The sequence below is a fragment of the Oncorhynchus keta genome, chromosome 10, assembly GCF_023373465.1.
Source record: "Oncorhynchus keta strain PuntledgeMale-10-30-2019 chromosome 10, Oket_V2, whole genome shotgun sequence".
Lineage (NCBI taxonomy): Eukaryota > Metazoa > Chordata > Actinopteri > Salmoniformes > Salmonidae > Oncorhynchus > Oncorhynchus keta.
This window is the reverse complement of record NC_068430.1, coordinates 28,720,997-28,733,843: the sequence shown is the minus strand read 5'-3', so window position 1 is coordinate 28,733,843 and position 12,847 is coordinate 28,720,997. Positions and strand designations below refer to the sequence as shown.

Below are 12,847 nucleotides of genomic sequence, written 5' to 3'. Positions count from 1 at the left end.
GGTTCATCCTTGGGAGCAATTTCCAAACACCTGAAGGTACCACGTACATCTGTACAAACAATAGTACGCAAGTATTAACACCAAGGGACTACAGCCGGTATACCGCTCAGGAAGGAGATGCGTTCTGTCTCCTATAGATGAACGTACTTTGGTGTGAAAAGGGCAAATCAATTCCAGAATAACAGCAAAGGACCTTTTTTAAATTTATTTTAAATTTTATTTAACCTGTATTTAACCTGGTAGGCCAGTTGAGAACAAGCTCTCATTTACAACTGCGACCTGGCCAAGATAAAGAAAAGCAGTGCAACACAAACAACAACACATGGAATAAACAAACATAAAGTCAATAATAAAATATAAAAAGTCTATATACAGTGTGTGCAAATGAGGTAGGATAAGGGAGGTAAGGCAATAGATAGGCCATAGTGGCAAAGTAATTACAATATAGCAATTAAACACTGGAGTGATAGATGTGCAGAAGATGAGTGTGTAAGTACAAATACTGGGGTGGAAAGGAGCAAAATAAATAACAGTAAGGGGATGAGGTAGTTGGATGGGCTATTTACAGATGGCCTATGTACAGGTGCAATGATTGAGTGTATGTACATTTCTGACCCACTGGGAATGTGATGAAAAAAGTAAAGCTGAATTAAGTCATTTCTGATATTTCACATTCTTAAAATAAAGTGGTGATCCTAACTGACCTAAGACAGGGAATTTTTACTAGGTTTAAATGTCAGGAATTGTGAAAAACTGAGTTTAAATGTATTTGGCTAAGGTGTATGTAAACTTCCCACTTCAACTGTATATAGACATCGGGATCGGCCAACATTTTATTTTCAACTCCTTACCTTTAAGCTCCAGAGTTGAAACCACCCGTGTCCTTGTGCACACAGTCTTAGTGTAACAGTATTGCTTCCATCCCTCTCCTCACCCCTTCCTGGGCTCAAACCAGGGACCCTCTGCACACATCAAACTCTGCCTCCCACGAAGCATCGTTACCCATCACTCCACAAAAACTACGGCCCTTGCAGAGCAAGGGGAACAACTACTTCAAGGTCTCAGAGTGAGTGACCTCACCGATTCAAACGCTATTAGCGTGCACCCCACCAACTAGCTAGCCATTTCACACCTGTTACATTAGGTGAAGCTAAGTATGAGGGGTGGCTCCTTTTACCACAGCAACCTGACCCTCCTCCATCACCTCCAATCCCATTGTGGGCCAGAAGGCCCAAACCTTCCTTTCACAGTGTTATCTGACTTTCTCTTTATTAAGCTGCTGAGTTTCCTGTCTTGGTTTCCAGGTCATAGGATGGATGACTGTGACTCGGACTGTTGGCAGCTTAGTCACTTCCAGTACATACAGTATGAGGGGGTGAAAACATGTAGTATCAATTATACAGAATTTTATCAACTGCAATCATGTTCCATCTGAGAGACTCCGTTTTCAAGGTCATACAGAGAATGTGTGCTGTGCATATACTTGGAGGGACAATGTAATATGTATGACATTGCAAGATTGCGTAAAATGACTGAAAACACATGAGATGATTGGATGTAAAATAATCTGTAATCTGAAATGATTAGTGTAGGAGTATCTATTGGTATGTGTGGAATAGAGGTCACTAGTGGCAGAAATACATCATCCTTAATCTTGAAGGACACACTACTGTTTCTCTAATGCCAATATGGGGTCAAAAAAGGCTGATTCCAAAAAAGAGTCAATGAAAAAATTCCCTATTAGATCATATTACATTGTAGAGGAGTCAGAGTTGTAGGAGGAATAGCAGAGGAGGCTGGTGGGAGGAGCCATAGGAGAATGGTCTGACTATAATAGCTGGAATGGAGTATATGGAATGATACCAAACACATCAAACACAACAATGTGTTTGACACCATTCCATTGATTCCATTCCATACATTACAATGAGCCCATCTTCCTATATCCAATCCCACCAGCCTCCTCTGAGGAATAGTAGTTGGAGGAAGGAGTCAGAGATCAGTTCACAGGGGCGTAGTGATTAGATGCCAGGTCCAGTTAGTTCAGTGGGAGAGGGAAATGCAAGGCAGAGATGCTGAGGGCCATGCTTCTCCACATCTCTCCCTCTCCCCTCTCCGTTCCCTCTTCGCCTTCCAAGAGCACCGGCCTCTGGCTGTGTAGCCATGACAACCAAATGAGGTAAATGGTGATAGGAAAATACTCATCATCAACACCACCCTCTCCGGGCTCTGTTCATTGGCTCACACTCAGGTGATAAACCCATTCCATACTATTAATGCCCCTTCCTCGCTGTTTGAGTATGGATTGCCCAGAGATGATTTTCTCTCTAACAGACACTCCCCCTGCTAAGTCTGTAGTTGGGGTTATGTCCTCTTTGCCTATATGGAAATGTTGTTTCAGTCAGATCACTCTCCAGTCCTGATCTTTGCTTGAAGACATCCCGTGATTAACACTATAGTACATAACAGTGAGGTACCTGTGTTTGTGCCAGAACGTGTAGAAATCTTCAAAGGAAGAAACACATGCCTTTGTATGACCAATGAATAAAATGGTTTCCCCTAAATGCACAGATGCGAGGCCTGATTTCAGCCAACTGACATGCCTTTACGACTTATGTTCACCTGAGCAATCGCAGCAACGCTGTCAGATGTGAAAGTGAACCATTTACATATGTGCCATTCATTTGGAATAGTGCATTTCCTTTTGTGTGTTGAACTTTGCATCATAATATGTTTGTATAATTATAGTACATCAACTTTTTTCCTCACAATTTTATAAATTCCTTTTAAAAGATTATATCAATACCAACCAGCTCAAATACAGAGGAGAGAGAGATACAAGGACTTCTTAAAGTCTCTTACTTCTGTATATATCAGCCTTGCCAAAAATAGAACAGCATTTGCATACGCACTTTGTGCTAACAGTGTGTGGTAGATATCGAAGCATGCAGTTACTACAGATATGTTCACTGCAGAACACAGGATGGCTCAGGGACTGACTGAGCCCATCAAACAAACCATTATCGGTCTTCCTGACTGGTATCAGGAAATAATACCATGTACTAGCTCATTATCATCACAAGTTTAGTTTGTGAAAGTTAACGTGGAGCAGTGAGTTGAGAGTTGACCAAATTCAGTTACTGTAGTTATTCTATTTTTGTATTTTGCTGTATCCAGTGATCACAACAGGGGAAGAGAGTGTACCTCAGTGTGTTATAAAAGAGTGGTGTGAGATTCTATGACCATGTATGCCTGTGTGTGTGTGTGTGTGTGTGTGTGTGTGTGTGTGTGTGTGTGTGTGTGTGTGTGTGTGTGTGTGTGTGTGTGTGTGTGTGCGTGCGTGCGTGCGTGCGTGCGTGCGTGCGTGCGTGCGTGCGTGCGTGCGTGTGTGCGTGCGCGTGTGTGCGTGTGCGTGTGCGCGTGTGCGTGTGTGTGTGTGTGTGTGTGTGTGTGTGTGTGTGTGTGTGTGTGTGTGTGTGTGTGTGTGTGTGTGTGTGTGTGTGTGTGTGTGTGTGTGTGTGTGTGTGAAAAAACAAGACAGATAATAATTTCAAAATGCACTTTTTTTTGTGTGTGTTTTTTGCACACATACATTATGCATCCTGCTCTGACAATGTTGCTCATAGCTTTTTTTGTTGGAATTACAAATTTAGCAAAATAAACTGTGCAAAGAACATCATTTTTCTAAATGCTACCAACTGATTGCATATAGCCTATTGTCAGATCTATGCCAAATTTGATTGGATATGCCATTTGAAGTGTGACTTATTACCAGGTAATAATGTATAAATGCATGTCAAAGATGAAGAGGATGTCCTGGCCATGTATCTATATGCTAATGATTTATGTAGTTGACACAATAGGACCTTTTCACAGTCTACGAGAATAATGCAATGACCTGGTCAAAATAGTATGTCCCTACGTGTGAAGGCTTACAGGTCTGGCAACAGAAATACAGAAGAAGCCTAATTGACTTTCTTTCCTATGATTTTAAACAGTTTTAACGCTGACAACCCAATGGTACTATCTATGACATGGATTCAGACAGCTCACAAAGGTCACACCATATGTTTCCAAACATGCTAATTGTTTTTAACAGCCTTGATTCAACGTTTAACTTTTTAAACATAAAGTGGAGTGACATCATATTATTTTAAGTCAAGAAAAACATACAACAGTATCCATCAGCGACACGTGTTCTTCAAGGATATAGAACCATTGTCCAGGTGAACTGGCACAGACAGCCAGGAGACCTCCCATGTGATATGAGAAGACACAGAAGAGTTGCATCCCATAGACTTTAATAGAAAAATATACATATGAATCTGGAAAGCAGAAATAAAACCTAGGGTTACATGCTTTGTTCGTATCTAACGATAAATGAATTAATAACTTACAAATGATCAAATTAATTAAAGAAACGGCATGCTGAAAATTGCTCCAAGCGAACTAAAACATTTGTCATATAATTTCACTGTAACTACATAGTAGTTAGAAGTTATCTTCTGTACTTACTTGTATTTCTGTGTCTTTTAGGAACTGAACTTCCATTATGCTAACGATTCATGTAAAACATATTTGTTATTGCACACGGTTGCTTATTCATGGTAAAAACCAATACCTGTCACATTACCCACTGTGATGGATGATTAGTCAGGATAATTAATTTCCTTTATACTGAATATTGTGAATGACACATGCTTGACAATTCATAGATTGCTATTATTGTTACTTCATACTCAATGCTATGTTCACAGGAAACTGCATAAACAGACGTGTATTTATCTCAGTGTCTTCATTATGGTTATATGTCTCAATGTTATGCTACACATACTGTATGATGGTCATATGAAAGGTTAACTGAACCATTTAATCATTTCTCAAACAATAATAAGCTATTCATGTAGCTGTTCATCCTATGCAGTGTTGCCAAGAAAATCTATGAACTTGGTCTCCTCTGTAGTCATTGACAACCAGTGTTTGATATGCATCCAACACTGATGATAGATAACATCATATTCAGGGTATGAGAAACTATCATCTGTAGGCTGTAATATAAACTATAATATTCCATGAAAAGTAGTTTGTGGTTCATTTATTGCTCAAACTATCCCATTGAAAATGTTGGATGAAATCCAACACTAAACAATATACAGAACATAACGAGCAACCAAGGATAGTATCTGAGAGCTCTGAAGTCTCCCTTTTATATGACATCTCTGTGCATCAACTGTATGGTGTACATTGATTCCAAGACATGTAAGGCCACATTTGTCTTATTCTTTTCCCCACTGCGAAACACATCACTCGAAAACGCTGCACATTATATTTTGCCCTGTTCATAATGTAATTCCTCCCCAAAATTATTTGACATTCATAAATGTTCTCTCTTTTTTAATTTCCACTGTGGATGTTATTCTTTGCTCGGCTTTTTGCATTTTGCAGTTTTACATCCTCTCGTGAATATACCGTTTTTTTAACCATAGCTTTAAATGTATTTTGTTCTTGCCATGTGAGAGGAAACCAACTAGCTTAAACGATACATTTGACTAAGCAAGCTAATCAAGGTTTAAAGCTAATTGCAATCTGCATGAAGACCATAAGTGATTTTACAGTTACATCAATTCAATGTTATTTGGCTATACTCTGGATTCCTTTTTATTAAGGACCAACTCTACAACACTGTACACTACATAATCCACATGGAAGTCCCTAATGCCCATTTCCTCTAAACCTAATCTTTGGCAGATATAGGCAACACTAGTCCACTCAGTGGAATTTGGGGCCAAACTCAGATACAACGGTCACCATTTAAAGTGTAGTATTTGACACATCAATTCTATTTTGGTTCTACATCTATAATTATCATTGTTTATTAGGTTATATGTATGGCATTTTACACAATTCACAATTCTCAATCTAGGGAACATGTATCATCTGGAAGATGTAAATCTTTTTCTAAAATTGTGTTTACTATATTTGTCACGCCCTGGTCGAAATATATTGTGTTTATCTTCATTTATTTGGTCAGGCTTGGGTGTGACATGGGTTTTTGTGGTGTGTTTCGTCTTGGGGGTGTCTAGTATAGTCTATGGCTGCCTGAGGCGGTTCTCAATCAGAGTCAGGTGATTATCGTTGTCTCTGATTAGGAACCATATTTAGGCAGCCATATTCTTTGAGTATTTCGTGGGTGATTGTTCCTATCTCTGTGTTTGTAGTTGTCACGCCTTTTGTGTTTCGTTATATATTTGGTCAGGCCAGGGTGTGACATGGGTTTATTTTGTGGTATTTCGTATTGGGGTTTTGTAGTTATTGGGATGTTAGTAGGGGTGTTATTAGTAGGGGTGTTGCATAGGCTTGGCTGCCTGAGGCGGTTCTCAATCAGAGTCAGGTGATTCTCGTTGTCTCTGATTGGGAACCGTATTTAGGTAGCCGGGGTTCACTGTGTATTTCGTGGGTGATTGTTCCTGTCTCTGTGTAGTGTTCACCAGATAGGCTGTAATTAGTTTTCACATTCCGTTTGTTGTTTTGTATTTGTATAAGTTATTTCATGTATCGCGCTTCATTCATTAAAGAACATGAGTAACAACCACGCTGCATTTCGGTCCAACTCTCTTTCGACAAATGAAGAACGCCGTTACAGTAGTCACCAGATAGGCTGTATAGGTTTTCACGTTCCGTTTGTTGTTTTTGTATTGTTCGAGTTTTTGTCGTTCAATAAACATGTATGGAAATTACCACGCTGCATTTTGGTCCGACTCTCCTTCGACGGAAGAAAACCGTAACAGAATCACCCACCACACCAGGACCAAGCAGCGTGGTGACAGGCAGCGGCAGCAGGAGCAAAGTTTAGAGTATACGACTTGGGAGGAAATAGACAGGTGGGCGGTTGACCCAGAGAGAGTGCCGGAGCCCGCCTGGGATTCGCTGGAGCAGTGCGAGGAAGGCTATAGGAGAATGGAGTTGAAGAGAAAAGCACGGCGGCGCAGAAGGAAGCCCGAGAGTCAGCCCCAAAAATGTCTTGGGGGGCTCAGGGAGAGTGTGGCAGAGTCAGGGTTCAGACCTGAGCCAACTCCCCCTGTTTATCGTGAGGAGCAGCTATCAAAGGACTTCTGGACTTGGGAGGAGATATTGGATGGAAAAGGACCCTGGGCACAGCCTGGAGAATACTGCCGCCCCAAAGAAGAACTGGAGGCGGGGAAAGCGGAGAGGCGCTGGTATGAAGAGGCAGCACGGCGACGCGGATGGAAGCCCGAGAGTCAGCCCCATAAATTTATTGGGGGGGGGGGCTCAGGGAGAGTGTGGCAGAGTCAGGGTTAAGACCTGAGCCAACTCCCCCTGTTAATCGTGAGGAGCCAAGGAGGAGACCAGAACCAGAGCCAGTGTTGGAGGTGAGTGAAGCAGAGACTCTGAAGGAGTTAATGGGGAAAGTGGAGGAGAGAGCTATGAGGGAGTTGCTAGTTTGGTGCTTTAAGTACGATATTCGCCCGACGGAGCGTGTCGGGGATTTAATGGCACCTGGGTCAGCGCTCCATACTCGTCCTGAGGTGCGTGTTAGTCGGCTGGTGAAAATTGTGCCAGCCTCACGCACTAGGCCTCCTGTGTACCTACCTAGCCTTGCACGTCCTGTGCCAGTCCTGCTCTCAGGCTCTCCAGTACGCCTTCACGGTCCGGTCCATCCTGTGCCACCTTCACACACCAGTCCTCCGGTGGCAGCTCCCCGCACCAGGCTTCCTGTGCGTGTCCTCGGCCCAGTACCACCAGTGCCAGCACCACGCACCAGGCCTTCAGTGCGCCTCGCCTGTTCAGCGCTGCCAGAGCCTTTCTCCTCTCCAGTGCTGTCGGAGTCTCCCCGCCTGTTTAGCGCTGCCGGAGTCTCCCGCCTGTTTAGCGCAGCCAGAGCCTTCCTCCTCTCCTGCGCTGCCGGAGCCTCCCGCCTGTTCAGCGCTGTCAGAGCCTTTCTCCTCTCCTGCGCTGCCGGAGTCTCCCGCCTGTTCAGCGCAACCAGAGCCTTCCTCCTCTACAGCGCTGCTGGAGTCTCCCGCCTGTTTAGCGCAGCCAGAGCCTTCCTCCTCTCCTGCGCTGCCGGAGTCTCCTGCCTGTTCAGAGCTGCCAGTCTGCATAGAGCAGCCAGAGCTGCCAGTCTGCATGGAGCTGCCAGTCGGCATAGAGCAGCCAGAGCTGCCAGTCTGCATGGAGCTGCCAGTCGGCATGGAGCAGCCAGAGCTGCCAGTCTGCATGGAGCAGCCAGAGCTGCCAGTCTGCATGGAGCAGCCAGAGCTGCCAGTCTGCATGGAGCAGCCAGAGCTGCCAGTCTGTATGGAGCAGCCAGAGCTGCCAGTCTGCATGGAGCAGCCAGATCCGTCAGTCTGCCAGGATCCGCCAGTCAGCCAGACTCTTTCAGATCTGCCAGACTCTTCCAGATCTGCCAGTCAGCCAGACTCTTCCAGATCTGCCAGTCAGCCAGACTCTTCCAGATCTGCCAGTCAGCCAGACTCTTCCAGATCTGCCAGTCAACCAGACTCTTCCAGATCCGCCAGTCAACCAGACACTTCCAGACCCGCCAGCCAGCCAGGATCTGCCGGATCCAACTACCTGCCTGAGCTTCCTCTCGGTGCTGGGCTTCCTCTCAGTGCTGGGCTTCCTCTCAGTGCTAAGCTTCCTCTCAGTGCTGGGCTTCCTCACAGTGCTGGGCTTCCCCTCAGTGCTGAGCTTCCCCTCAGTGCTGAGCTTCCCCTCAGTGCCGAGCTTCCCCTCCCTATTGTTTTGATGTGCGTCCGGAAGTCTGCACCTTAGGGGGGGGGTTCTGTCACGCCCTGGTCGAAATATATTGTGTTTATCTCCATTTATTTGGTCAGCCTAGGGTGTGACATGGGTTTTTGTGGTGTGTTTCATCTTGGGGGTGTCTAGTATAGTCTATGGCTGCCTGAGGCGGTTCTCAATCAGAGTCAGGTGATTATCGTTGTCTCTGATTGGGAACCATATTTAGGCAGCCATATTCTTTGAGTATTTCGTGGGTGATTGTTCCTGTCTCTGTGTTTGTAGTCACCAGATAGGCTGTATAGGTTTTCACGTTCCGTTTGTTTGATTTTGTATTGTTCGTGTTTTTGTCGTTCAATAAACATGTATGGAAATTACCACGCTGCATTTTGGTCAGACTCTCCTTCGACGGAAGAAAACCGTAACAATATTTCCATTGATACATACATCTGTGGATATATACTGGATATAAAACCATCCGTAGACCTCGGAGACTACCTGCATATGTCAGATGAATTATATGTTCCATCACAGAACACTCCTTTTAACCCTCCTGCTGCCCTTAATCAATATTGCATTCTGCAACAGCAAAACTATTTTTGCAGAACGCTAGTTAACCTGTGGGGCAGTCCCAAAATAAAACATATTGAACTCCATGAGAAGGCAGGACATTCCATTATACTGGACGTAGCTCGGGGAGTGGCATTGGGTGCGGTCGGCTCGTCGGTGTGGCTGAACATTTTAGCGGCCCCCATCTTGATGGTGTACAGACATTTGAGCATTTTTAAGCCAATTTACTGCAATTCAAATAAAAATCCCTTGAGCTGAGAGAAATCTTAGCAGATTTAAAGCGAATTCCCTGCAATTCTATCGATTTCGCCTTGGCTAATGCTGTGTTCTAATGCTCGAACATAATAACAAAATCGACACGGCTAAATGCATTGTTTTTGAAGTGTTCAATTCTCCCTGACTGCCTAGCTTTTGGTGATTGTTAGTTCTCAAAGTGTATATTTAAAACATATATATATATATAGCTTTGTTATCTTTTGTGCATACTTTATATCTGGTTTTAGTCATTTAAATTTACACTGAAAGTGTTTTTCAATCTGTTTTGGCCCAAAACAACGCTTAGGTGACCCGCCCAAGGATTACAATGGCAATCTAAGGCCCTGGTTCAATATGAGACGTACTGTATCCTTCAACAAACATTTTCACTTAGAGCCCAAAATGAGTATTTAGTATTGGCTAAGAGCCTGCGGCTACTTATAGCTACTTCATTTCAAAATAAATCACAGTTTAATGACTCTGTATGAACGTCTGTAAGATGTAAAAATGTCAAATCAAATGAAAATAGTTTCTGAAAATCTGTATTACTTGCTTTTGTGTTATGTCTAATAATGTCTTTGTTTGGATAAGTCTTTGTTTGGATCTAGGCTGGGCACTGAAAAGCTAACTGCAAAGTATGCAACTCTTTATAAACGTATTATTTATTCTACATCTTGGTGTTCCTATCGAATCATCAACCACCAGTGAATTTGTGTGCATTAAAGAGCTATTCAGTATGCTTTTAAAGAGCAACCACAGCACACTGTCACCACCATAGACATAGAGAATGATCTATTCTATCTGTGACTATAACTCATTGGGACATGTTTATATATTTTCCACACATGCAGAGAGAACAGCATCTGCAGTATCAGGGCTTTTGGAAAACCCCACAAACCAATGCAAAATGTGTCACTCAATCCCTCTATTCCTCTACCAGTTCTCCACCTGTGTGAGGCGGCAGGTTGAGCAGCATGTTGGGCAGCAGCCTGGTCTCACGGTCAGGCCAGATGAAGTGTCAGTTCATGCGTGCTCTGGGACACAGTCAGTCTCACTCCTCACTCTCCTCCTCATCTCCCTTAGTGGTTTTGCTTGTGCGCTGGAAACAGTGGACAATGGAGGCCAGGAAGAAGCTGGTCATGATGGCCACTACGGACACAGAGATGCCAGAAAATATGATGATGAGTAAGTCTGTTAAGGTAAGGGTGATCTGACACTCCCGGAAGCTGTCCTGTGATAGCTGGCTCAGGGACACCCGTCTGCCGTCCATGGGTAATGTACACTCCATGCCCTCCACTCCTACAAGGGGACAAGGAAGAGGAATAGGATTAGGACCACACAGAAACCCCAGACATAGTCCCCATTATTACATTATCATCATGTAAAACAAACTGTCCCCTCTAGCAGAAACAATTATATTAACCTTCACAAATAACAGCAATTCTAATAACTATCGAGATATTGACCTCTAGATGCAATAATAACCTATAAAGAGTTTTTGTTATTCCAATACTCATTTTATTACGTCTTATTTACTAAATGGAAAGTCTGGATTGGTTTCAAATTCTATGAATTATGATCCTTGGCGGTAAATAGAAGACAATTAACCAAACAAATCACTTGGAATAACCTTTGTTTTTTATTTACAGCATTGTCTGGGACAACCAGAGATAAGGAGCACATTCACTTAACTCATCTCATGATGTAACCATAATAAATTGGTCTGTCATGCTCGCCAGTGCCAAGTCACTTTGACATATCGTTTACAATGACAAAAACGACAACACATTGTGGATTTCAAGGTTAGTTTCCACTCATCCCATTTTGAGGAACGACCAAACCATGGGTATTTCTCCATCGTAATGTCATTAGTCTTAATTCTGAGTCCCAAGGTGACATGAGCTGTGGATCATAGCCTCACTGAACCAATTTGTTAACATTGAGTAAATATTTGAAGTGCCGTTGTGCCCTGTGCTGTGCTGGTGGGATAACATTATGTGAGATGAGAGAGCTGGCTAGATTACAGGCTGTAGTAGTTCCACCGATTCTACCTATGCATATGGAAGGCTTTGAGGTCTGCGCTGTGTGAGAGAGATCTTCAGGTGGCTTGGCTATATAATTCCCACAGCTGAACAGATACAAAATGGAATGATGTATTCTGGCAACTTCAAACACCCTTATAATACATATGTACTTTCAATCCAGGACTAAATTGCCAGCTGAGCTAATAAAGCATTCGTTTATCTACTACCTCATTGATTTTTATGCTGTCTAGAATAGAAATGAAAGTAATGAACAAACAAGCCTCTTGACATTGCCTGCTGCAATAATGTTGTTTTAAAACACTGCAAGGTTAAACAGCTGATGAATTGGTCAAATTAGCTCCTGTATAGTGTTCTGCATTACAATCATGGCTGTTTAGCTTGTAGAGAAACATATCTGACTCAAGTCCACATGATGAAGAGAATTGATTCGATACATAGTGGCTTTTTTGATTGAAAGGCATGTTTATAGTTGTCTTACACATGAGCTCTGCAGGGCACTGGTTAGTCCCCGACACTGACACTCTTATTGACTTCTGACCTCTACATTCATCACTGTACAGCTGACCACATCCCTTTCTTCCCATTACATTGTTTCCTAGTTACAGCACAGGCCATTGTCAACACAGTGCATGACAACACCTAGCAAGGCTATAAAATGAGAACATTTTTCTACTCGAACAAGGCTGGCCGCTTGGGAGGCCAACCGCACACAGTAAATAAATTGGCTCTTTACACTGGGATGAAAAAGCTAGACATATCAATGAAAATGTTAACTGACAGGTGGGCAGAGAGAAAGCCTATTGGAGGTGGGCCACATGCCAAAGCATGCATGCATATATGTTTTCTCAGTCTCTCACAAACACACACACACACAGCTCATTATTTTCTGCTGTCAACATTACAATCCACTCTGCTTTAGGACTTGCCATCCATGCAGTGTGGAATGTGGCTGGTTTTCTCATATTTTTTTAAATAAATGTTAGGTGTCAAAGGATTATGTTACAGTTGATCTGCAGAGTTGTCCTATGGAGTTATTCAAGGAAGGAAAGAGAGGAAGGCTCACTTGATTATATTACCTAGTTATTTTCTGATAATCTCATTTTGCTATTTTGTAGCTTTGGCAAGTATGTGTGTTTCCCATCCCAGTTCGCTCCTCTCCCTTTAGGTTTTACAGACCCTCCCCACCCCATAGCTGCAATCCTTCTAATTTATTTTAC

General features: G+C 43.0%; 1 protein-coding gene across 1 annotated transcript in view; it reads right to left on the bottom strand.

The window, feature by feature from the left end:
- Positions 1–4,284: 4,284 nt before the first annotated feature.
- LOC118388478 (leucine-rich repeat-containing protein 38-like) overlaps positions 4,285–12,847 on the bottom strand; it is a 29,623-nt gene continuing 21,060 nt past the window's right edge. Inside the window, exon 2 of the mRNA XM_035777601.2 lies at positions 4,285–10,884. Within this exon, the coding sequence (XP_035633494.1) occupies positions 10,637–10,884 (248 nt within the window). The 3' untranslated portion in view covers positions 4,285–10,636. The remainder of the gene's footprint in view (positions 10,885–12,847) is intronic.